We start from the raw sequence: 26728 nt of genomic DNA, 5'->3' as shown, positions 1-26728 counted from the left end.
GGCTGGTCCAGTGGGAGTTTTCTGGGACAGGCCTGGACCCTGGGTCTGCTGGAGAATGGGGCATCAGAGGCCAACCTGGAACGTGGGGCCTTGGGGACTCAGCCTGGCACGGGCAGGTCTGGAGCCTCTCTCTGCACGTGCCTGCCTCGTGTTTGTGTCCAAGGGTGCCAACCTGGTCATGGGGCAGGTCTGAAACCTGTGGCCACAGGGGCAGACTTAGTGCTGCGTAGGCCTGTGTCCTCAGTCACAGGGCCTGGCCTGGTGCTTGGGTGGGCTTGAAGCCTAGAGTTATAAGAACCACCTCGGTACTGGGGTCAGTATCTTGAAGCCAGTGAGGCAGACCTGGACCCTGGGGTTTGTAGGATCCTGCCTGGTGCCAAGGCAGACTTGAAGGCTTAGTCTGAATGTACCAGCCTGGAGCCTGGGACCTGACAGGTCTGACAGGGGCTGACATAAATGCTGAGACCACAAGTGCTGGCCTGATACTGGGCTGCCCTGAAGCCTAGGGCTGGCCCGAAGCTTGGGGCCGTGGGGAACATCCTCAGCTGAGGGCAGTTCAGAACCTGGGGCCACTGATGTTGGCCTGTCTTGGGACAACCGAGAGACACAATTTGCTGTGTAGGCCTGGAGCCTGGGACTGCGGCATTCAGCCTAGCACTGGGGTGGGTCTGGAGTCTCAGTCCTTGGTTACCAGCCTGAAGTCCGGGCCTGTGATGGCCTTCCTGGTGCTGGTTTTACTGGAGTAGGTTGTGTTTTGGGTTCCCAGCAAAGTATAGTGCTCACCTCTCCCTTCCATCACCACATGGAAACTATTTCTCTCCATGGTTTACTGCCTGGGGTTGGGGAAGGGGTAATTTGAGTAGTGTAAAACTGTCCTTCCTACTGTCTTCAATGTGTTTTTCTTGTTGTTGTTTTTCCTTTTTTCTTCTTTCTGTGCTATACCTAGGTGCTGTAATCTCTCATCTGGTTTCATTAGCTCTTATAAAGGTATTTTTTTTGTGTAGATAGTCATTCAAATTGATGTTTCTGTGCAGGTATGAGCCCTAGAGAGTCCTGTTCTGCCATCTTGCTGACATCTATCCCTATGAACATTGTTACACATTTCTTTTGGGGCATATACCTGAAAGTGGAGTTACTTGGTTATGGAATATGGCGTATTTCAGAAACTAGGACCAAAAATAAAATATTAAAATGTGTTCCTTTCACCTTTGTTTTCTTATTGCTTATGAAATGACATGAGTTTTGGGAGTTCTGGCTAGGAACCAAGATAAAGACCAAATATATATTTCTTATTCTGTAACAGTATCACACATATGTTCAATTTAGGAGATACGCTGGTTTTCCAAAGTAGATGCACTAATGTATACTCCGACCTTCAGTGTATGAGAGTTCTAGTTAAAGTTGTATCGCTAGTCTTTTTCATTTTAGACATCCTAGTGCATGTATTATACCTAAATTTAATTTGCATTTTTCCATTGACATGTCATCGTTTTGTTTGGTCATTTGCATATCCACTTTTGTGTAGCGCCTGGTTTTATCTTTTTTTAAAATATTTAATTGGTTTGTTTTCTTGATAATACGAGTTCTTTAGATATTTTGGAGTGAGCTCTTTGTCAGGTTGGAAATAGCTGCCTTTATTATTTGGCTTTCTTTTACTTTGTTAATAGCGTCTTTTGATGGATACAATTTCCTCATTTTAATTAGTCTCTTCCATTATGATAATATTTTCTCTTTCTTTTCCCCCGTTTTCATGTTTTCTGCCTACTTTTATTTGGTATTTTCTTACTATATGTTATATCTGTGATCTTTTAAGTTCTTTTTGAAACTGGAAGCTGGAAAATAAACAGATAAAGATGTGATATTTTAAAGCTCACAGGAAGTATTCCATTCTTCAGATGGGTAGAAGGATAGATTCATACATAGTTCTTGGTAAGTTTTCCGAGTAGGGTGGCCACCAATAGTTAAAATGACTGTCCTGTGTATGTGTATCTCTTTGTATTATGTAGATGAGCATGGTCCTGAAAGGATTACCTTACCTATTTCTTGTCTATGTACTATTCTTTTTTGAGATGGATCTTGCTCTGTCCCCAGGCTGGATCATGGCCACCCGACTCAATTCACCTCCCCTCAGCCTCTCCGGGTAGCTGGGACTATAGGCGCCTGCCACCACGCCCGGCTAATTTTTTGTATTTTTAGTAGAGACGGGGTTTCACCGTGGTCTCGATCTCCTGACCTCGTGATCCGCCCGCCTCGGCCTCCCAAAGTGCTGGGATTACAAGCGTGAGCCACCGCGCCCGGCCGTCTATGTACTATTCTTGCAAGCAAGTCAAGTTGATGAAAGTGGTTCATGTTCTGCAGTAATGGCAAGGATAATTCCCATAATCTCTCAAGGGAAAATATTCTGGGCCAAGTTTGTCTTTGGAATTTTTGCTTTCTATATGCCCTCAATCTTTTCCATTTTTCTTTTAGAAACTATTGCCATAGTGGAACATCCCATCCTGATCTGTTTAGCTGTTCTATGCTTCTTTTTTGGCACTCAACTCCATCTTCCCCTTTAACCTTCCCTTCCCACTAACTCTGCCACCAGTACCAAACTGTAAGATCCAAAGACCCATAAAATAGTCATAAGTATAAGCACTGTTTGATTCAGTTGTGTCACATCAGTACTGAAAATTTTTTTTTAATTAATTTCTGCACTTTTGATTTTCTCCAGCATTCATTTCCTTCTGTCATATTATTAACTCTCTATGGGTTTCCAGTGTTAAAAGGACAAATTAGAGGAAGGTTCATTTTTGGCTTCTGCTTGCCTAGAATTTGTTATAAGTACATGGAGTTCTACATAGTTTTCCTTTTTGCTCTTGTTGTTTTGTCCTATTTTTATGTGTTTGTTCTTCCTTAGTTGACTATAGGACATATACATATTGTGCTCTGGGACCAAATACATTTAGAAATTGATCCACTGCTGGAAATAGGAACCAAACAAGGCTGTAATTGGTATTTAATGTAAGTTTTAATTGAAGATAAGCATCACTATCACTTAAAAGCAGACCCAGTGGCTTAGGGGAAATAGAGCAGTGATTATGTCCTCTCCCTTTTCATGCAGAAAAGAAATAATAGCTGCAGATACCCCTACTACAAAGCTATTACTGCCTCCAGTTGGTTGATAAATGGTTAGCTTGAATGATTAAATGACTGGCTTTATCACTTACACTTATGTTCCTTCCCTCACAGTAATGTTCACATATAACATTCTGTGTGTATGTATGTGTGTGTATCAAATTAAATTTCCCATAAAATTTTATTTAATTTTCACAAAAAAACTGTATTTATATATGACCAGTTTTCAGTGTTTTTATTAAATGTCTTCAAAGACAGGAACATACAGTAGACAGAATATTGGAGAGTATTTTTCCAGGGAATTCTTTTTCCTTCTTATGCAAAAGATTTCATTTGTCTATTCTTAGCATTTATTTGAAAAATCTTAGTTGAGTTTATATTTGATAATATAATTGAGACTTTTTTCATCACCACCTAAATATCCATGTTTAGTAGCCACAATTCTCATGATACAGCCAAATGGACTGTTTGCTATTATTTTACTAAATGTTTTTTATAAGTACAAATATTAATATGTGGGATTATGTCATCAGATAAAATCTATAATTGAAATTAAGTCCATCTGATATTCAAAGTACTGCTACTAGCATTCTACCTCCACCAGTTTAGTCACTTTATTTTAGGTAGCATTTCAAAGAAGAGATCTTTTTCATTTTTGGGTTATTTACATTCTGAGATACATCCAAATGCTTTTCTGTTTACAATAAATACCCAAATAAAAATTTTCCATTAAAAGGTAAGGTGTTTTCCCTTTTTTATTTAATTTATTTGGAATGGAAAAAACTAGAGGTACATGAAAACCACAGTTTCCAGAGAATTTTCCATGGCAAACATTATGTCAACTTTAAATAAGGAAAGCTGTGGTTTCCTTCATACCTCCCGATATTGGGAGGACTTTTTCATGCAGGTGTAGAAACTATTTGTGCATTGAGATTACTTAGTAGCCTTTTAAGCTTCAAAATAAATTTATGTAAGATGCATCAGTGTATTTTTATTCCCTCTATAAATCTCCATTTTCTATCTCACCTGTGAAGCCTATCACATTCTGCCTTGTATTAGTTATTTGTGCATTTGTCTTAGCCTTTTAAATTAGAGCAACATTGAGCTTCAGAAGTTGATCTGTGTGTCCTCATGTGTAAGACAGTGTCTTCACATCATAATAAGAGTTCAGTAAATATAAAGAGGGAAGAAGTTAAGTGAGGAAGGAAGATGGGCAAGAGAGAAATGAGGAGGGAAAGAGTCTGTTTACTCATTCTTGTGAGTTTCTACACTAACCCAGTGCAGTAAGCAAGGTGCAAATATTATCCCAATGCAATAAGCAAGATGCAAATATTATCTCAGTGCAACAGAGACCCAAAACACTGCCAAGGGAGTAAACCTGAGCCCATCTGCTTCACCAGCTTTCTTTTCTAATGCTTATATTTCATTTCTTTTCAAAAACACATGAAGGGAGCTTTACGCAATTTATAGTGTAAAAAACATCTGGAGTTGGGTCATGAAATGTGAAAGTTATCTGAGAGTTGAAAACTTGTTGAGAATACTAGACTGAATTCAGAAAACAGATTTTGAGTTCTAGCTTATTCCTAATTTGCTAGGTAATCTTGAAATCAAGCCTAGAAGGTTAGTCTAATTGATTTATAAAATCTTTGGTCCATTTCCCCTTTAGATCTTGTTGAAATTTGAATTTTAAAAGTTAAATGTAGGATTTTCTAAGAATAAAATTCTTAAGAATAAAGTTAAAGATTTAAAATGAAAATTAGGAATAAAATTAAAAGCTAAAAATATTAAATTTGACTTTCTCTTAGGAAGAATAAAAATCTTTAAATAATTGCTATAATTTACTAAATTGGTATGTCAAAGACTTTCTTTAAAACAAACATTTCAAGTACATGTGTAATATTTTTATTGGTCTTTAAGAATGGAAAACTAAATTTAATATTTATGAAACGTATAACTAATGTGTAGGTTAATAAGTTTTTCATTTGCACAGTTTTTTCCCATTAGAATATTTTTTCTACTCCCATAATTGCAGGCAACTGAGATTTGCAAATTACTAACATGTCATCAAAACGAAATACAAATTAGTTAAAAATAGCTGGCAGCTAAATATAAGGAATACTGAAGGACCAGATATATACTAAGGAGATATATGTCTCTCCTACAATACATTCTGATGTTTAGGAATGCCTTGATTAAATAATTTTTAATTCAATGAAAGCCTGAATTCTAATTATTATGATTTCTTAAAGTGTTATAATAACAGTATTCTAATTAGTACTTGAACATAACTTGTGTCTTTTTCTTTGAGGCTGACAATTCAGATACACTTCTAGGAAGTGATTGGTAATATCCTCATTATCAGTTTTGAACTCACCCTCTGCAAAGATTCTTGTTTAGCAAAAGTTAGAGGTTTAAATTTCTAGGAGTTTTTGCATTTCAACTAGTGTTGCCTTCTCCCTAGTTTTGTGACTTTAGTCAGGTTACTTACCACTTCTGACTCTTGTTCCTTCTCATTTCTGTAATAAAGAGATCTTCCAGATCAAACATCCTGATGTTGCATTTTAGTCCCTCTTCAAAGTTGTTATGGCATCACATAAAAATGACAAAGCTCATCCTCCAAGTGTTTACATTTATTTTGCCCCAAAACTTCACTGTGTCATGCACTCACTATGTCTATATTGTAATTTTTAAATATATTTTGTTAAGTATTCTTAACTCTAACGTTTTTCATATTTCAATATAACAAGTAGTTCATTCTCTAAGATGTTTGGCCATGGTATTGGGGAGGCAACTTTATCAGAATTTTATTTATAAAAATTAGACGCACCGAGTACATTTTCAAATGTATATACACCATAAAATTATGGTACAAAGTAGATTTAGCACATAGTTCAAAGACATTTTTGTTAAAAAATTCAACTAAGAAGTCATGAAAGTTTGACTCATGAAAATTTTAAATTTCTCACCCAGAAAATTTTCCAAAAAAAGATTTTAAAAAATACTAACATTGCAAATACATGTGAAAGGACACAGCTAATTTTCTAAATATATGAAGATTACTTATGATGAACAAACCAGCAGAAAAAGAACAAAGCAAGATTTATGAACAGATGTTTATAGAAAGGGACATGCAAGTGGTTTAGTAACATAATGGAAAAAAAATAACGTTATAATGACTTACTGTTTTTAGTTCAGGATTACAAAGAACAAAAAGTCTGCTAACATTCTGCATGGGAAAACTGCCTAGAAAAACATACTTTAATATATTGCTAATGGAAGTCAAATTTGGTAGATCTCACTTGTATGTGGAATCTAAAAATGTCAAACTCATAGAAATAGAGAGTAGAATGGTCATTACCAGAGGCTGGGGGCAGGAGTAATACAAACTGGAAAAGGGAGAATCGGTCAACAGATAGAAAGTTACAGTTAGAAAGAAGGACCAAGTTCTGGTTCTCTGTAGCACAGCAAGGTGACTACAGTTAACAATATATTTCAAAATAGCCAAAAGAGAGGATCTTAAATGTTCTCATCACAAAGAAATGATAAATGTTTAAAGTGATAGATATGCTAATTACTCTGATTTGATCATTCTGCAATGTATGCATGTGTCAATATCACTTTGTACTCTATAAGTATATAAAATTATTGTCAATTAAAATAAAATAGAAAATATATGTTAGTTTTATAACAATATTTATATATTTATAACGTATTTTATCAGCTGATAGAATTAACTGTTATTCAGAATCACAAATTGTATATAATTACAGAACCTAAAGCTGTAGTATACATAATTCTACATAACTACTCATTTTAGATACCTGCATACCCTGTAGACCCAAACTTTTATGTTCCACTTTGACTCACTGCTGCTACAATATGGCTACAGAGCTCCAGTTTGACAACTGCAATGTGAGTGACTCTCTGGGGATTATGCAACACGGTGGCCCTTTTCGAATTAGTCTCATTTTTTATAAACTTGATATTCTTCCACAAATAAGTGCACCGCAAAGATTGCAACATAAAAACACAGTTATAGAAGAAGACATTAGAAAAAAAATAATTAAAAAAACCTTCATTCGTGAGATTTGTACATAATTAAAGAATTTAAATCTTTTTCTAGAGCCTTTCAAAAAAAATGAAGTTCACTGAAATCAGATTACTAAATAAGAGTTAGTCTGAGATATCTTCCAGGGCAGAGAAACAGCTTTGCTAAATAAATTAATGATAAAATGATTCTTAACAAAATATCATTTACCCCAGAGTCAACACTAGACATGCAAGTATTACCACTGCTCTTCTAAAACTTGTATGTAACTAAGATGGGAAGATATAGCTAACTCTGGAAAGAAATACCTAGTTCAGCAAAGATTTTAGCAAGTTGTCAAAGCAGGGATTTGGAAACAGCAGTAGATGTGTTTTTGAACAATTGTTTGAATACATTTTAATCAAAATCTGGTTAGGATTCCCAGAATTTCTTATGTCTGTTTTACATCTGTTCATATATTGGGAATTACCTTTGAAGTGGATTTTTAGAAACTGTAAGGGGTAAACATGCTGAAAGAAGCAGTAAAAGGTAAAAAGCTGCTCCTGGAATATCTTCTTTTTTCCTATAACCTGAAGGGCAGTTTCCTGGGGAATACGTTTCTCAGGATTAGTCATTTTTGTTGTCATTGTTTTTACATACAAACCTTCTGTAATTAATCCTCAGGATTAAAATATACTGCTTCTTCATTGAATACCAAATTGTTTCCACCAAGCCAGAATCTCAAATTGTGTTACCAATCTGGAAGCACACTTATTGCTATAATCTGTTGCTTTAATTTGGCAACAAAAGTCTGTCATGGTAGTATTTTTATTTTAAATTAAATTTTTAAACATCACGGGCCTACTACACACTTTTTTCTTTCTTCCTGATTTTTTAGTTCTGCCCCACCAAGGATTCTACTTGCATGTAATTTAGAGCAGGCATCACACTTTTTCTGTATGAAAGACCTGAAATGAATGCCTGTGTAAGACACACAGCTTCTGTCACAACTACTTCGCTTTGCCATTGTGTCATGATACAGACATAGGCAGTATATAAATGAATGACTTTGGCTTTGTTCCATAAAACTTTATTAAATAAAAGAAAGTTCCAGCAGCAGGCTGGAACAGCCCCCATGGGCCAGTTTGCCTATTCCTGGTTTTGAAAATCAAATACTTCTACAAGAATTTTTTTATAAAAATGGCAGTACTCTATTATTCCTTTCCTGCTTCAATTGCAGTTAGTTCGTACAGAGTTTACTCCTACAGTAAGATGTTTATGTACTGTATTAGCTTTTTCATTTTAAGTACTAGCTATTAACTTTATGTTGTGGTAGGTAAGGATTTAGATCTCTTTTCTCCTTCAGGCTCTAAGTCATATATCCCCTCCATCCTCCTCATATACTCATCTCCTGATATCCCTCCTTATCCCCTCCATCCTCCTTATGTACTTGAATCAGATTAGATGAACATTTAGTGATTATGTTATTGTGACTGTGAATCAGGTACTGAGTTATTATTACTTTTCTGCATAATATTTCTGTTTTCTACAGTTTGTGATAGGTTTGTTTTGTTAGTTTTCTGTCTTATCTCTAGTGTAACACCAAACTCTCCATCTGCTATTGACATATCCTCTCCAGATATTCAACACACCAAGTATCCCAAACCTAAGTCTCCTGTCACCATCACCCTGGGAAGTTCCTTCTGCCTGGGTCTTCTGTTTCTTTTCTCCTATGCCATTCTTATTTGTATCCTTCCTCATTTTAGGGGATCCAGTAGCTTCTTGGACAGAAATGTAAAAGGGATGTAAATTTTTTTGAAAAAACTTTGCATGTCTGGAATTATTTTTCTTCTTCCCTAGGTTGGAAATTCTTTTCCTTCATAATTTTAGAAGCATTAGCTGCTCTGTAGTTTGACTTCCAGAATTAAAGTCTGAAACCATTGTGATCTGTGCATCTTTTCTTTTTAGTTTATTATTTGGTGACTTGTTTTATTATCTGAAATCTTGTAGGTCCCAGTATACTAATGTGAGTATTTTCATATATTGTTTTCAGTCTTCTTAGCCTGAAAAATCATGTTTTTCATTGGGGTTTCTATATTCTAGCTTTTAATACTCAAGCAAGCATGTTTGACCTATGGCTTCAGCAGCTTAGCTTGTCACTAAGTGACTCAGGATACTAGCAATAGGCTTCCTTCCTAAATTCTCTTCTATCTTTCCTCTATTGTATCAGGAAACTCAGCAGCAGGTTGAAGAAACGGGTTCACTTTGCACTGTATTTAAATGAATTGTCCATAAGTAGACGACGTTTCTTGGAAAAGGTTGAACAGAAGCTGTGTCTAATAGTCAGAATAGACGTGTATCAGTTTCCTAAGACTGCCGTAACAAAGTATCACAAATTGAGTGGTTTAAAACTACGTAAATTGGCCGGGCGCAGTGGCTCACACCTGTAATCCCAGCACTTTGGGAGGCCAGGGCGGGCTGATCACAAGGTCAGGAGTTCGACACCAGCCTGGCCAACGGGGTGAAACCCCGTCTCTACTAAAAATACAAAAATTAGCCGAGCGTGGTGGCGGGTGCCTGTAATCCCAGCTACTCGGGAGGCTGAGACAGGAGTATCGCTTGAACCCGGGAGGTGGAGGTTGCAGTAAGCCGAGATCACGCTACTGCAACTCCAGCCTGGGTGACAGAGTGAGACTCCGTCTCAACAACAACAACAAACAAGTAAATTTATTTTCTCACAGTTGAGGAATGTGAAAGCTTGAAATTAAGGTGTCAGTGAGGCCACGCTTTCTCTGAAAGCTCCAGAGGGGAAACTTTCCTGTGTCTTTCAGCTACTGGTGGCTGATGCCAGGATAACTCCAATCTTTGCCCTTAGTGTTCACTTGTCTTTACTGTGTCTCTCTGTGCCCCTATATCTAAATATTCTTCTTCTTATAAGGAAACCAGTCATACTGGGCTTAGGACCACCTTGATCCACTGTGATTCCACATAATTTAATCTGCAAAGACTTTGTTTCCAAATAAGTTCACATTCTGAGTTTCCAGGTGGATGTAAATTTTGAGGGGACATGATTCAACCTAGTACACAAGGTAATTAAATAGCAGGTGGTCCTGGCACAGGATTTGCACCAGGTGTAATTTAAATAAATTATTCTCTGGGTGACATTACTCAGATAAATCCTACAAACAGAATAGCTTGCATACTGCCATCTTCTTGTTTTTATTTTGGTATTCGTACATTTATAATACTGGGTTGGAAATACCTTATATTTGACTATTCACAATGAAGGGTAAATTTAGGATAAAGACATTTGAAACTGGTTGTTTTACTTTCACACACTAGTGAAGTTTATTCACTTGCTTTATTAAATGTATATTGGGTGCCTACTATTGTTACCAGTCACTATTCTAGGCACTGAATCTACAGCAATGAGGCAAACAAAGTCTCTGCTTCGCAGTATGTTGGTCCAGGTGAGAGGTGTTGGTGATTTAGTCAAAGGTAGTAAGAATAGAAATGGTGAGAAGTGACTGGTTATGGATATATTTTACATTTGGAACCACAGGGTGTATTGTGAGTTTTGAGGGAAAGAGAAATAGTGGGAAAGAATCCTTAGAGTTTTAGGCCTAAGCAACCAGAACAATGGAAATTACATACAATAAGATGGAAAAGCTACAGGAGAAGCAGATTTGTGAGGAAAAATTAAAGAATTCTGTTTTGACAATGTCAAATAGATGTCAAGTTAGGTGGTTTGATGTATCAGCTTAGAGCTTAGGTTGGAGCTGGAGGTCAAAATTTAGATGTTGTCAGCCTTCATATGGCATTTCAAGTCATTAGCCGGCATTATGATTTTTCCAAATTTATAAATATATTGAGTATTGTATATATTGTTCCCATTCAGTCTAGGCCCTGAGAACGTGTCAGTGATAATAGACATTTAAAATAGAAATATAGAGCATTAGATAATTTCTAGGTCTCTATTAAATGGAACTTCAAGTGTTACAGTAGTCTCACCCAGTTTAGCACTAATATGTTATTTGATTCTTTGATATTTAGTCTTCTTAATTAGATCGTTTAAGCTCTTTGATAGTAAAAACTATGTTCTTTTTTTAATGTTACACATGGTGCTTATCACAATTCTGGAAACATTTAAGTATCCAAAGAATATTTATTAATGATTAAGTGATAATTTTAATCGTTCAAAGGCAGTAATATTTTTGTCAGGATGATCTTTGTCTTTAGCATGTATTGATTATACAGATAACTTATCTAAGGAGAATATTAACTAGTTCTATTCTCCAATTCTAATTTTAACGACTATGTTAGATTTTATTTTATTTACTTTCAGTAGTGTCATTTTTATTTCATTCCCATACATTTATTATATTTTTAAATTTGCAGCCAGATTCTACTGCAACTGAAAGAGCAATTGCCAGACTAGCAGTACATCCTCTTCTGAAGAAAAAGATAGATGTGCTAAAAGGTATGAATTAAATGACTTTTAAGCCATGTACTTAATGCATTTGTAGAGTTTGGATAATGGTTATTGACTTATTTTAACTCTTGAGGTTCTGTTATAAATACGTTTCTTTCAAATATTTACCAACGTGGAAGGTGTCTGAAAATACAGAAAGTGTGATCTCTGAAGAAAAACCAAATCTGTATTGTTCAATAGATTCTAATATATGAACATATAATATGTAATATATATCTTTTTATATATAATATATAGAAATAAAGTTGAATAGTGTTTTTAAAATTTTGACATAACTCGTTACTTTTGGTTTTGCCACTTAGGAACATAATTTTTTGTATGTTTATTATGAAATGTATTTATAAAATGAAATGTTTTTGTCACGATACTGAATTTTATGTCTGAAAGCACAATTTATAATACTCAATGCATTATTATTATATAAATTAAAGTTGTCATTTCCTTTTATTTGTATTCTGTGATGTTTTTACTGTTCTTCGTAACTCCAAGACAGGAAGAAAAGACTTTCTTTTCATTTTCACAATTTAAAATGAGTACGTCTGAGCATATCATATGTTTGGTTTTTAAGAAGTCAAAAGATTTCTTTGTGAATTCAGACTGAGTATATGTATTTAATATCAATTCCAACTGCCCTCTTAAATCTTTTCAAATAATTTTTTAAAATACTGTTCTAAAACAGTCATGTTTTATGTTTCAGTGCTAAAATGAGTCATGCACTGTTTCCCTTGCAGCTGCTGTCCAAGCCTTTAAAGAAGCAAGACAAAATGTTGTTGAAGTTGAGTCATCAAAGAATGCTTCAGAGGACAATCATTCTAAGAGTACTTTGTATTCAAATGATAATGGAAGTAATTTACAGCATGAAGGAACTATCATCAGTGAGCAAAAAGTCAAAGAAACCAAAATATTGGCGAAGAAACCAATACATAATTCAAAGGAAAAAATAGCCAAGATGGAACATGGACCTAAAGCAGTGACTGTTGCAAATTCTCCATCAAATCCTTCAGAAAAGGATTCTGTAATTTCCCTTGAGTCCCAGAAGACACCTGCTGACCCAAAACTGAAAACACTAAGTCAAACCAAAAAAAACAAAGGATCTGATAGCTCACTCTCTGGTAACAGTGATGGTGGAGAATTATGTGAAGAGGAGAAGGAATATTTTGATGATAGCACAGAAGAAAGGTTTTACAAGCAGTCTTCCATGTCTGAAGACAGTGATAGTGGTGACGACTTCTTCATTGGGAAAGTCAGACAGACACGAAAGAAGGAAAGTTGTCATTCTTCAGTTAAGGAACAAAAACCACTCGAAAAAGTGTTTCTTAAAGAAGATCAAGGTGAAGCTCATGGGGATACAAGAAATGACAAAACCAAGCCAAGTACAGAAACCAGAAAGTTAGAATCGGCGTTTTTCCACTCTTTATCTGAATCTAAAAGCTCTAGAAGGTAAGATTCTTTTTCTATTCTAAAATAATCATTAGTTCTTTTTTAAAAAGCTAGAAATATCTACTTGTCCATACATGAAAAGACTATAATTCTAGTTTGTACAACCCATCCTGTTTTTAGCCATGGCCCTCTCCAACGTTATAGTGGGATATTAGGTACAGATACACATATGGCAATGCCACATTTGCCCAGTTTCATCAGATAATGAGATGTTATAGCCAAATAATATGCCAGCTAATTTAAATTTTATTCCTTATCAAAGTTTTGAAACTTTGAAATCGTTTTTGATGAAAAACTTTTGAAAATGTTTCGTGTATCTTTTTAAACAGAACTTTCTGAAAAGAATATGGTGTTTTTTTCTTGATGATCCAGGACGATTATTGTAAGCATCAGTCATTTTACTGTCTAGTACCATTTCAGTATATAAGGCTGCTTGCCCTTAAACTGAGTTTCTCTAGACTGCTTTTTATTTGATGATGTTGCTATCTCCATCTCTGTTGCTCACCACTTTTCATAGCTGTTCTGTTTATAAATCAGTTTAACTTTATTTGTAATTCCAATTTGATAAAGGATATCTTCACATTTTAGAGTGAAGGTTATGGTTAGCTAATTTCTTCAGTAACAGCTATAAACTGTTTTTGCATATATTTACAAGTCAGGGATAGTCTTTAATGAAATACAAAAATGTGAGGTAAAAATTTTTCAAAAATGTCACAGTATGGCAAAGACGTAAAAACGTGTGGAGTGTTGAAATAATTAAAATATTTACCTATATATTCCAAACTTGCCTCAAAAAGCTACATTTTTTTCCTCATTTGAAAATGGCACACCACTATCCCTTTACCACAAAACATAAATCTTTTTTTTCTTTTTTTTGAGACGGAGTCTCACTCTATCACCCAGGCTGGAGTGCAGTGGTGTGATCTTGGCTTACTGTAACCTCTGCCTCCCAGGTTCAAGAAGTGATTCTCCTGCCTCAGCCTCCCGAGTAGCTGGGATTATAGGTGCGTCCCACCATGCCCGACTAATTTTTGTTTGTTTGTTTGTTTGTTTTTTTTAAGTAGAGACGGGTTTCACCGTATTGGCCAGGTTAGTGTCGAACTCTTGACCTTGTGATCCACCCTGCTCAGCCTCCCAAAGTGCTGGGATTACAGGTGTGAGCCACCGTGCCCCGCCAAAATGTAAATCTTAATTTTTGTTATATGAGAGTCATTCTTCCTGTGACAAGACTTTAGAAATTCTTTATCTAGATAATCCCCAAGAGTAAAGGCAAGGTGACCAAGACAAGATATTTTCCATTACAAACAAAATTCTCTTTAAAGGTGGTGAGGGAAATAGGTCCTTGTGTGTCTGTAGTAACGTTGGATTCTAACAAACCTTTGTTTGATACAGCTACAACCTGGGACTTTCGTAATTATTTTATTGTTTGCTGGTATGACTAAGGAGTATAGTGGCCCTTTGAATTAGTTTTATCATCAATTTTGTTATGTTATTTTCTTAAGATCAGAGGATTTATCTTTAAAAAGTCGTAATGGTGTTTTTCTTCTTTTAGAAATTACAAAGAACAGGCTCCAAAAACAAGATCCCTAGGTATGTATTCACAGTTGCCTGACCTTCATATGCAATTAAGCGATGTTTTGCCAGAGTAAAAGAATGAGAAATTGTTGTTGCTTAATAACCTGAATTCATTATATACCCACAGAAATATTAACAGAGCATCTTATAATTATCAATATAATTTTTTGTTGTTGGTATTCTTTTTTTCTATGTCCTGCCAGAGGGAAAGATATAGACAAAATATATCAGGAAATATTATGTCTATTTAACTTATCTCAAATTAAACCAACACATTTTTAAGTAAATTATGTAAGTTATATCTTAATTATTAGTGATCCTAAACACTAATGTCATGCTATTAAACATTGAATAGCAAGTATATTACTTTCTCGGGCAAGAGTATAATCAGAATATTTTCAGATTAATTCATAACAAATCTAAGTTTAATGTATTTGGGTAGAATGACTTCTTACACAATCCTAGACTTTCAGTAACTTAACATAGCAAAAATTCATTTCTCATTCACATTACAGTCCACAGTGATGAATTAGCAGAGAGGATGTGTTCCGCATAGTCATTCAAGGATCAGACTTATTCCATCTTTTGGCGTTTTCCTCCTCCAGGTCCCAAAATTCTCCATTTGCCAATAGAAGGGAATGGAGTACATGGAGAATTTTGCAGGTGTTTGTGAGCCAGGCCTGAAAGTAGCAGAAACCAGTTCTGCTCACATATCATTAGCCAGAATTCAGTCACATGACCCCATCTAGTTCTTGGAGCTAAGAAATGCAGTCTTACTATCTATCTAGGAGAAAAGAGGAAGTGGAATTTCGTGAACACATAACTTTTTCTGCCAGTGAGCATACTTTCTATCACCAGGTGGCCATTTCACTTTTCCTCCTACACAGAGCACACTTACCTCCTTCCCAAGGAAGCCAACCCAAGGATGCCAACCCAAAGTCACATCCAGTCACTGCATCTAGCTCAAAGTCCAGGATCACTGGTCATGGAGTACTTTCCATCAAATCTCATGGATGAGGTTCTTCAAAGTTTGGTGACCTTTGTACTAAAAAGAAATTCATACCATGATATACCATGTATCAAGTAGTAGAACAGGGACAAAGTAATGACAATGAAAACTCTTCATTGCTTAAGGAAAAAATGGAAGGCACACAACAGGTCTACTGCCTGAAATTCTGCTGAGCAAAGATTATGAAGGCTCTGAGAGGAACTTCTTTATCCATTATTCTTCATGGTCCGTGTCTAGGGAGAGTCTTTGTTTCATGGCCACATCTGAGGTGGGTATTTAACATGATCTCTTTGGAGTTTGCCCCAAGTCACTGGTACAAATATAAAGTGATGAAGATTGTACAAAGTTCAGCAGAGGTTTTTTCCATCCCAGGCTTGTGATTTCTTTCACTATATACCTCCTCAAAAACTCAGTGTATTTCTGACCTCTGTTTCCTTCAGTCCATCTGTGGGCTAGTTATTGTACTGAACATTCTTTCTTAGAGCTAGTTCTCAAACTTGTCTTATTTATGTTTGTTTGTGTTTTGTTTTGTTTTTCCCACTTTCCACTCTCATTCAGCATCTACTGCATTGAGAATTATCAGATTTGGATGGAATGCCATGCATTTAGTCTTATCTCTGCTCTAGGGCTGAGGTGCTGTGGGCCTTTTATTGCTTAAAACTTTTCTTAGACTTGCAGGTTACTGTTTGGAAGTCAAAGGCTTTTCTAAACCTTAAGTTCCCAAATACCTAGATTCTTTCTGTTCTCTCTGTTCTCTTTTGTGTAGTGCATAGTCAAGGACAGCCAGTAATACATTGATCTTTTTATTCTTTCCAACCAGTTACCTTTGTACAGCAAACTCCATAGGCTTGTGGCCTGCTTGCCAAGTTATCACTGACAACAGTTTTACCTATTTCTTTGGCACATAGGTTGCTTGCTTATTCTCAGTTATCTGTTTCCTTGCTACCCACCACCGAACTGCTAAGCCAATGCCAAATTTTTATGTTATTGTAATGGTACTTCAGAGTACCAATTTTAGTATTATTCATAGTAGACTACCTGCTATAACAAGTAACTACTAAATCTCAGTGGTTTGTCATCTATCACTCTGTCTGCTCCTAGGAGTTTTATTCTATCTTGTGCCTCTTGCCTCCTCTGGATCCTAGGAGTTCTCTTCGTTCATCAGCGATAGACAAGTAATGGAAGATTGAATGTGAAGTTTTTATGGTCCAGGCCTTTTACTTACATTTTATTGGTCATAACTCAGTTAGCCATATGACCTCACCTAACTGCAGCAGGAATGGAAACTATATTCTGACTGTATGCCTAAAAGGAAGATAATACAGGATTTGACAGAAACATCTCAGTATGCCCCATTTATACCATATATTCACAAACATAGGATAACTAAATATAAGACATACCTACATTTTCACAATGAGAATATCCAAGTAAAGGGTTTTTTGTGCTTAGCTGGTATACTTAAAATATTTGCCAGTTTATTTACATATACAACTCTATGTAATATATAAAATAATACGTTCATTTAGAAATACTGCCTTATTCAAATCTCAGTTTGTATGAAACAGGTTTTTTTAAAACTTTTCGTTACAGCCACTCTTTGAATATTGTAACAGATTTCTAGAGCACATGTGATTTGTATAAGATAAGGGTTGTTTTGATTTCTGTCTAGATAATGTTTTGTAAATATTATCCCAAACTGTGCACTGGTTTATAAAACATTATTACATTTGTTTTCTTAAAGAGGTCTTTAAAAGGCTTCTGACAGGCCGGGCACGGTGGCTCATGCCTGTAATCCCAGCACTTTGGGAGGCTGAGGCGGGTGGATCATCTGAGGTCAGGAGTTTGAGGTCAGCCTGACCAATATGTCTCTACTAAAAATACAAAAATGAGCCAGGCGTAGTGGCACATGCCTGTAATCCCAGCTACTCAGGAGGCTGAGGCAGAAGAATTGCTTGAACCTGGGAGGTGGAGGTTGCAATGAGCCAAGATCACGCCACTGCACTCCATCCTGGGCAACAGAGCAAGACTCCGTCTTAAAAAAAAAAAAAAAAAAGGCTTTTGACAATGATTTCTAACTTGCAATGGAGAAATTACACAGTCACAGGACTGATTAATAAGTCTATATTAAGTTTTTTGTCTTTTTCTTTCTGATTCCGTCTCCGAAGTTCTGTAAGCACCTAAAATGTGCATTGATTCATGTCTTTTCATGCTAGTATATCTTCCCCAAATAAGACTTGGTTCAAAATCATGTAAAGTTATAAGATACTGTATGGACTAGAATATAAGTTGCCACCTTCGTATCTGGAGAGTAACATTACAACTAGAAAAGAACTTTGTCTTGTATTCTTGAGTAGACTTAGTAATTTGCCTTGTAATAACCACTTTTGGTTCAATAACAGATGGGAGTGAGATCAATTTATAGCCTTTAAAAATAAGTAAACACTATCAGTATTGTCACACCCAGACCCAGTGCAGTGTCTTAGCTAAGATGTGAATTTTCTGGTTACATCTGCTTCATGTACACAGATAGCATAAGCTAATGATGTTCCTTTGAAAATACATGATGCCCTTCTTTTTTGCCTTCTATACTAGTACAGCAGAGTGATTCCTTTCTTTATGTTATTATAAATAAGACAGCATAGCATAAATTAAGAGGCACTCAATAAACATCTACTTATAAGGGTTAGAAAGCATGTGTGTCAAAATTGACTACTCATATGTAAATTTTCATCTTCAATCTGTTCCCTGTTGGACTTCAGTTTTAAATTGTGAAATATGCCATTTAAGAAAACAAAATTTCTTTGTTTAATATTGGTTTGAAAAAGATGAAATTTATTTCTCCTATATGCTCTTTAGGTATATAGTTATTATTATTTTTGCTTTCTCTTCCTAGATTTTCCACAGAATGAGCCTCAGATCAAGAATCAGTTTAATAAGAAGCTATCAAGAAGACTTGAAAGTACAAAACAGCAGTTGCAGCTGCCTCTTCATCCTTCATGGGAAGCAAGCAGAAGGCGAAAAGAACAGCAATCTAATATTGCTGTGTTTCAGGGGAAAAAAATTACGTTTGATGATTGATTAGTGCCTCTTTCTGCGAACTTTTCTATCTGAAAAAAAAAATGTTTTTTTAAGACAAGGTCTCACTGTGTTGCACAGGCTAGAGTACAGTAGTGCAATCACAGCTCACTGCAGCCTCGAACTCCTGGGCTCAAGTGATCCTCCCACCTCTGCCTCCCAAAGGGCTGGGACTGCAGGTGCATGCACTACCATACCCAGCTTTCTCACCCCAGGCCCTGCAGCTATTACTTAAACTCATATTTGAATAAGTCTCTTGGGGAGAATTATAGAATGTTTGTTTTTATATTTCTTTTTTTTTTTTTTAAGTAAATTCAAGTTATGTTTATATAAGCCTTTCACAAATCCAATAGGTACTTAAATTGATTTTTAATAATATCCCTCATACTGTTTCCTTATGAAGTAATTTGGGGGATTTTAGTGATCTCATATTTTCTCTTTAGTGCTTATCATGAAATGTGCTTCACTGGTTCAGCTCTGTTGTTTCCTTAAAAATAAATGTCAATATATATTTAAAATAATAATGGAAACATAGGAAATCATAGCTATTTAAACCAGATCACCCTTGTTAAAAATCATTCTTGTTAGCAAACTAAAATAGTAACTATTATGGATGTAAAGGTAAATAAACATTAATTTTATTATAGTTTTAAGTACTTGTGATCATGTACTTTTTGATTCTAAAATAGTTGTCTAGGACAATTTTGGGATTCTTAATTATATTTTAGTTAAGAAAATTGTTTAAATGTAGCAATACAACCAATAATTCATTTTATGTTTCACTACATATAAATATTTCCATTAAATCAAGAATATATTATCTAGTTTTGACTATATATTCTTATTTTAAAATTTTTGAGGAATCATAGATTCTGATTTTTAAGAACAAATTCTGAAGGCGGTAGGATTAAAAGGCATTTCCACTGATGGCTACGCAAAGAAGTTGTAAGATAACTCACTGAGGAAAGGACTCTTTGTACATCACAGTACTGCTATTTAAAAGGAAAACAGAATTTTTTAAATCCCTTCAATGTTTCACTTTTGCTATGCTGGGAAAAATTTTGAAGTTCTTGATAAACTGAATAATGCTAATCCATGTTTCCTGCACATTAGTTCCTTTGATGGTGGGGAAGGCCATCTGGTTAACCTGTATTCACAAGCTCTCAAAAGTTTCTACTTATTTCAGGAGCTTAAGAATTTAGATAACTCAGCCGGGCGTGGTGACTCATGCCTATAATCCCAGCACTTTGGGAGGCTGAGGCTGGTAGATCTCTAGAGGCAAGGAGTTCAAGACCAGCCTGGCCAACATGGTGAAACCCTGTCTCTACTAAAAATACAAAAAATTATCCAGGCGTGGTGGCCGGCACCTGTAATTCCAGCTATTCGGAAGGCTGAGGCATGAGAATTGCTTGAACCTGGGAGGTGGAGGTTGCAGTGAGCCGAGATTGCACCACTGTACTTCAGTCTGGGCGACAGAGTATGACTGTCTCAAAAAAAAAAAAAAAAAAAAAATAGAATAATGGAATTCAAGGGATTATGCAGAGAGAAAATTACTTTTGCTGTGTCAAATGCATACATTGTTTTTATACTTCTTTCTTTTAAATTTTATTTTGACATAATTTCAGACTGACAAAAAAGTGAAAGGAAAATGTCTCTGTACCTACCCAGAGTTTTCCAGACTGTGAAGTTGGGATCACTGTCCTCCACACTGCTGAGTCTGTCCAAGACTTTTTACCTCAACTGGAAGGAGTTAGGGTCCAAGTAAAAAGTTAAGAGGGAAGAGTTTTAAATTTTTTAGCTGTTAGCTGTTAGGTTTTGTTATAAGTGCTGTTGGACTTTGTTCAGGGATGCAGTGAAGTTACTTTGAATCAGATTGGTCATTTTGAGGTTTGTGCTTTCTTAGAATGGGTCTACAAGAGCCATTAGTCTAGGGCATTGGTTCTCAACTTGGAGTGATTTTCCCCCCAGGGAACATTTGGCAACATCATCTGGAGATATTTTGAATAGTCAAGGGTAGGGGAGTGGGTTGGGGGTGGTAGGGGGCTACATCTAGCAGATATAGGCCTGGGATGCTGCTAAGCTGTCTGTAATATATACACACACAGAAAAAGAATTTTATAGCCCAAAACGTTAACAGTGCTAAGGTTGAGAAACACTAGTCTGGGGTTCATCTGACTCCACTACGAGGCATTAGCATTTTAGGAACTCTACCTGATGCTGTGTCTATTAGGAAATATTTCTGCAATGGCTGGTCAGAACACAAACTATACCTGGGCTTCTGGAAGGCATAGTTCCACTTACTCCTTTCTAGTGTTTAGTTTTTTTTCCTGGCCTTAGTATGTTCTTTGTACACCTCATGCAGGTTGATCTTCTACTAAAGACTTGAAAGAACCCTTCTACAGAGCTTTGGAGCACTTTTTCTGTGTATTTCCTTCCTCTGGTATTTTGCCTCACAAATTCTAATCACATTTTTTCTGAACTCTGAAGTCTCTCTCTAATTTCAGTAAGGCCACTGAGCTCTTTTGGGGTTCTTCTCTCTGCACTATAGTTTGGAAACTTCAGGCAGTGAGCTGGTATACTTGTAGCACTCAAACTCATTTGTTTTTATTCTGTCAGTTATGGTTATCCTTTGCCATCTGTTCTCCATTGACTGAAAACTGTTCTTTGGTGTACTTTTTGCAGTTTCCTAGTTGTTTAATATAGAAGGGCAAATCCAGTCCCTGTTATTCTATAATGGTCAAAAATTTAAGTCCTTCGTTATTTTACTGCTCAAATTCTACTTAATTTGGCCAGTGGGAGCCTCCACAAGCTGTTTCCTATGTCCTTTTAACATGTAAGTTCTTTAATAGTGAGAAAATTGATTACCATTATCGAGGATATATTTACATATTTGAAACTTCAACCCTAGAATACATACACAAGTTAGTTTCAGAATTGCTAAGTGATAGCTCTGCAAAACAGAAGCCTTCTAGCCAAAGGGTTCAATATTTGTTTAGAGCTCTTTAAAAGTTACCTGGGGTAATAACAGCTAAAATGGCAGAGTAAGAACATCCAAAAATTTTTCTCTCTATGAAAGCAATAAGAAAACTGTCCAAACTGTCAGAATCAACCTTTTCAGAACTCTAGAATTAACCAAAGGCTTGCAGCAATCCAAGAAGTATTTACTAAAGAAAAAATGTCTAAATCTTGAATCTTGAATCTAAATCTTGATAAGAACAGGGATCATTGTGAAACCTTGCCCTATTCTAATCTGCTTCCCAGATTCATGGTAGCTGTGAAAACCAACAGCCCATGATCATAGTGCAAACCAGTAGCCTGGCAGCCCCTGAAGGGAGTTCACAACAGGGTTGGAGTTTCTTCAGACATTCCCTGAGAACTGTTATTATTTGACCTGACTTGTGGTTCACTAGAAGACTTAACTTGCAATGCTATGTTTGTTTCATCTGAGTTAGAGCTTGCCCAATGAGATAAGCTTTTTCCCAGAGACTGTTTCTCAAAAACAATTAGAGGCTTTTTTTTTTTTTTTTTTTTTTTAACATCAAGGCTACCTTAGGCAAGTGAGTAACAGTTGGGGTAAACAGTAAATTAACCAAAAAGTAAGTAAGTTAAAATAGCGTCTTTAATGTCTTTTTTGAGTAAGTCTGAAGTCTGGGCTTCCTCAGGAAATTTCTATTGCTTTTTTTCTATTACTCTTTTTAACCAAAAGTAACCACACTACTAAGCTTAATGAATCAGAGATTTCAATGACCATACACAGCAAAGAATATAGACCTTACACATAAATAGTTCAGAAAGGTTAAACAACTAAAGATAGGGACTTTGATAAGTTATGACAGATTTTTTTGGAATCAAGGAGATTATGTACATACATAAAGCTGTGTGCATACTCAGGAGAAAGCTGAGAAAGCCCTAAACTCTCACCAATGGCTGACCTTGAGGCACTGCATAAGTAGGTGAAGGCTAAGGAGAAGCTGTTAACTTGTGGCTGAGTATTAAAGGTGTGCCCCAACACAGAGCCCTCAATATAAAGAGAAGTATTGATTCCAGACATTTAAGGAAATCTGTCCAATTATTAGCACAGTACTAAGCATATGAATCAGATATTTCATACACAACAAAGAATATAGACTTTACACATATATACTTCAGAAAGGTCAGTAAACAGCAAAATATAGCAACAACAGCAAAACCTGGTGAGGAAACGGAGTCTGATTTACAGAGTTGTAACATGTTATTTAAAATGTCCAATTTTCAACAAAAATGAGACGCGCACGAAAACAAACAAGAATGGTCCATGCACTGATGGAGGGGGGAAAAGCAACAGAAATTCCCTGAGGAAGCCCAGACTTCAGACTTACTCAAAAAAGACATTGAAGACGCTTTTTTAAATATGTTCAAAGAACCAAAGTAAATGCCTAAAGAGCTAAGAGGAAGTCTGAGAACAGCGTCTCACCAAATAGAGAATATCAATAATGAGGTAGAAATTATGAAGAAAAGCCAAAAAGGAATGAACAGATTCTCAGAGACCTGTGGGACACTATCAGATGTACCAACATAGGCATGATGAAAGTCTCATGTCACCCAGAATTTTCACCCATAGCCATACATGCCCAAGAGAATTGAAAACATGTTTACATGTTTTCATTAAACGTGTAATACTTGAATGTGAATGTTCATAGTGGCATAATAGCTACAAAAAGAAACAACCCAAACAGCCATCATCTGATGATGAGTAAACAGTGTGGTTTATACATACAATGGACTGGATTCGGGCATAAAAAGGAATGAAGTATTGATACAGACTACAACATGAATGGATGAGCCTTAAGAATATCATGCTAACAAAGAAGCCAAACACACAATATGGTTCCACTTATATGCAATGTCCAAAATAAGTAAATCCATAGAGACTGAAAATAGATTAGTGATTGCTAGGAGCTGGGAGAGGGAAGAATAGTGAGTGCATGCTAATGAGTCTGACATTTATTTTTAGAAAGATGAATGTATTTTGGAATTGGATAGCGCTGATTATACAACCTTGTGAATATACAAGATCCACTGAACTGCACTTTAAAAGGGTGAATATTGTGTCAATCATATCTCAATTTAAAAAAATAATATAAAGTTCCCTGGGTGAATACTGGTTTCCCTCCTCCCTTCAGTATATGTATTACTTCATTTGAAATGTAATGAAATTTATATGGTTCTGAGAGTATTTTATTTTAATGATTTTTCCTCCATCCTTGGTAGTTTTGGTTTTTTTTTCCCTTTATGTATATGAAACGGCAACACTGTTCCTGAAGTCAGAGCTACACAAACTACTATAATCAGAGGAATGGCAACTCTCCCCTTTCCCATTGTTTGTTCTTTCCACTCCATTCTTGCCCATCCCCTGTAGACAATAAATCTCATTAATCCCTGGTAAATTCTTCCTGTGTTCCTGTTTGCACAGATGAACAAATACATGTCTATTTTCTTACCTCATATTCTTTCTTATGCAAAAATTAGCAGTCTCTAGATGATTACGTGAACTTTGCCTTTTTCATTTAAAATATATCCTGGCAATCACTGCAGATTGTTCATAAGAGATCTTCCTCATTTAAAAAATTGTCTTATAGTACTCCACTGGATAAATGTATAAGAATTTACTAAACCACTCTTCTATCTATGGGTATATGGATTATTTTCATATTTTGCAATTACAAACAATGTTGCAAAGGAAATATATGAAAAAACAGTATGTATTTCATGTTGCAGGTCTATCTTCAGCATAAATTTCTGGAAGTGGGAATGTTGTGTCAGAATGTAAATGCACATGTAGTTTTGTTGAAAATTGCCAAGTTCCTCTCCATGAAGGTTGTACCAATGTGTATGCCCACTGCAGTGTATGACCGAAGCCTATTTTCCCATGACCTCTTTGTGACAGTAAGATAGGTAAGAAATATTACCTCTGTGTAATTTGGCTATGTATTGCTTACTCTTTCAGAGGATAGTTGAATACTTTTTAATGTTTAAAGACCACTTTTGTATCAATTTTTTGAATTTTTTATATATTTTTGCCCATTTTTCCACTGGTGAAGGTTTTTTTTTTCCTTTTTCTCCCTAATTTTTAAGATTTATTTATTATATATTAGAGATAGTAGCCCTTTACCTGTTTTATGTATTGCAAATATTTTTCCCAATTTGTCAATTGTCTTGATTTTATGTTGTTTTTCTATCATGTTATTTCTTTTTCTGCCATTTATTTCTGCAATGTAATCAGATGCTGGGTTTCTCTTTTTATTTCTTTTTTTTCCATTTTTACAAATGGATTGAGAAAAATAGTTCAAAAATCTTTCCTTACAGTGGTTTGCTTGCTTTGCTTGCTACTTCATCCAATATCAGTATTGTATCAGTATTGTGCTCCTACTTGCTTGCTTTTTTTTTTTTTTTTTTGAGATAAAGTCTCACTGGAGTGCACTGGTGCCATCTTGGCTCACTGCAACCTCCGCCTCTCGGGTTCAAGCAGTTCTCCTTGCCTCAGTCTCCCCATTAGCTGGGATTACAGGCGCCTGTCACCATGCCTGGTTTTTTATAGTTTTAGTAGAGATGGTGTTTCACCGTGTTGGCCAGGCTGGTCTTGAAATCTTGACCTCAGGTGATCTACCTGCCTCGGGCTCCCAAAGCGCTGCGATTACAGGTGTGAGCCCCCACGCCCGGCCAGTGCTTCTCCTTTGTTTCCATTTGCCTGGAAGACCTTAGATATTCTTTTATTTTCAGTCTTTTTTTTTCTTTTTTTTTTTTTTTGAGACAGAGTCTTGCTTCATTGCCCAGGCTGGAGTGCAGTGGCACGATCTTGGCTCGCTGCAGCCTCTGCCTCCCAGGTTCCCGCGATTCTCCTGCCTCAGCCTCCTGGGTAGCTGGGATTACAGGCGCATGCTACCATGCCCAGCTAATTTTTGTGTTTTTAGTAGAGACGGTGTTCCTCCATGTGGGCTAGGTTGGTCTTGAATTCTTGACCTCAAGTGATCCACCCGCCTCAGCCTTCCATGGTGCTGGGATTACAGGCGTGAACCACTGTGCCCGGCCTATTTTTAGCCTTTCTAAATAATTGTTTTAGGTGTTTCTCTTGAATAGAGCATATAGTTGGTTCTTTATGAATCAAAATGAAGATCTTTTCCATTTAGTAAGTGAAGTAAGCCCTTTCACATGTGTTAAGATGAATATGTTTGCTGTCAACCCTGCTAGATTATTTTATGCTGTAATTATTATATTTATTACATTTAGTCTGTTTCTCATTATAATGTGTTTACTGTGCTCTCCTTTAAAAACAAAATCTTAAATTTGGTATTTAGGAAGGTTTATGTTTCTGTTGTCCTTTTGCTTATACTTTTTTTAATGCCCTTAGCGCCGCCCCATTTTTTATTTAGAATCTGTATTGCCTATCTTTAATGACATTCTTTAACTTTCACTTTTTGCTTAAATACCAGTTATTGAGTTTTTCCTACTTTCCTCTTTTCATCTACCTTCTCTTCCTATTTTTAGTTGCACCATTTTTTGTTCATCAGAACATACAGCATGTAACAAATAGCATTATCATATAACCTATTATTATTATACCCGGTTCTCACCTTAGTTTTAATCTTAGATTTGCAATTAAGTATATTTAATACTAAATTGCTGAAGTTTCTCTAGTCATTTTTTTGTTTGAATAAAGTTTATTTTCTAGCAGATTTCTTTAAAAAAAGACCCATGGAAAGAATTTTTTGAGCTCTTGATGTTTAGAAGTTTTTCTGTAGTTTTGATACTTAAAGAACCATGGCTAAATATTGGGATTGTTACTCTCAGTGATCCTGCCACTCTTCCTTATGACAGCAAAACTCTTCACTGTATCTGATAAATATTTTCCAGAAGTCTCTCTTGCCCCTTTCCCAATTAGGAGATCTGTCTATTAGTCTGGGCACAGGATAGCTTTCTGCCCCTTTCCAGGGATACAGGGTTTGTTGTTTTT

The 26728-nt window shown here is 35.9% G+C and overlaps 1 protein-coding gene across 1 annotated transcript in view; it reads left to right on the top strand.

The window, feature by feature from the left end:
* The window catches only part of SRFBP1 (serum response factor binding protein 1), a 64657-nt gene extending 44402 nt beyond the window's left edge, over nucleotides 1-20255 (top strand). Inside the window, exons 5-8 of the mRNA XM_032156584.2 lie at nucleotides 11543-11624; nucleotides 12368-13076; nucleotides 14629-14666; nucleotides 18557-20255. Of these exons, the coding sequence (XP_032012475.1) occupies nucleotides 11543-11624; nucleotides 12368-13076; nucleotides 14629-14666; nucleotides 18557-18741 (1014 nt within the window). The 3' untranslated portion in view covers nucleotides 18742-20255. The remainder of the gene's footprint in view (nucleotides 1-11542; nucleotides 11625-12367; nucleotides 13077-14628; nucleotides 14667-18556) is intronic.
* The last annotated feature ends 6473 nt before the right edge of the window (nucleotides 20256-26728 follow it).

This window comes from Hylobates moloch, unplaced genomic scaffold, assembly GCF_009828535.3.
Source record: "Hylobates moloch isolate HMO894 unplaced genomic scaffold, HMol_V3 SCAFFOLD_6, whole genome shotgun sequence".
In the NCBI taxonomy this organism is placed as follows: Eukaryota; Metazoa; Chordata; class Mammalia; order Primates; family Hylobatidae; genus Hylobates; species Hylobates moloch.
This window is presented reverse-complemented; position numbering and strand designations above follow the sequence as displayed.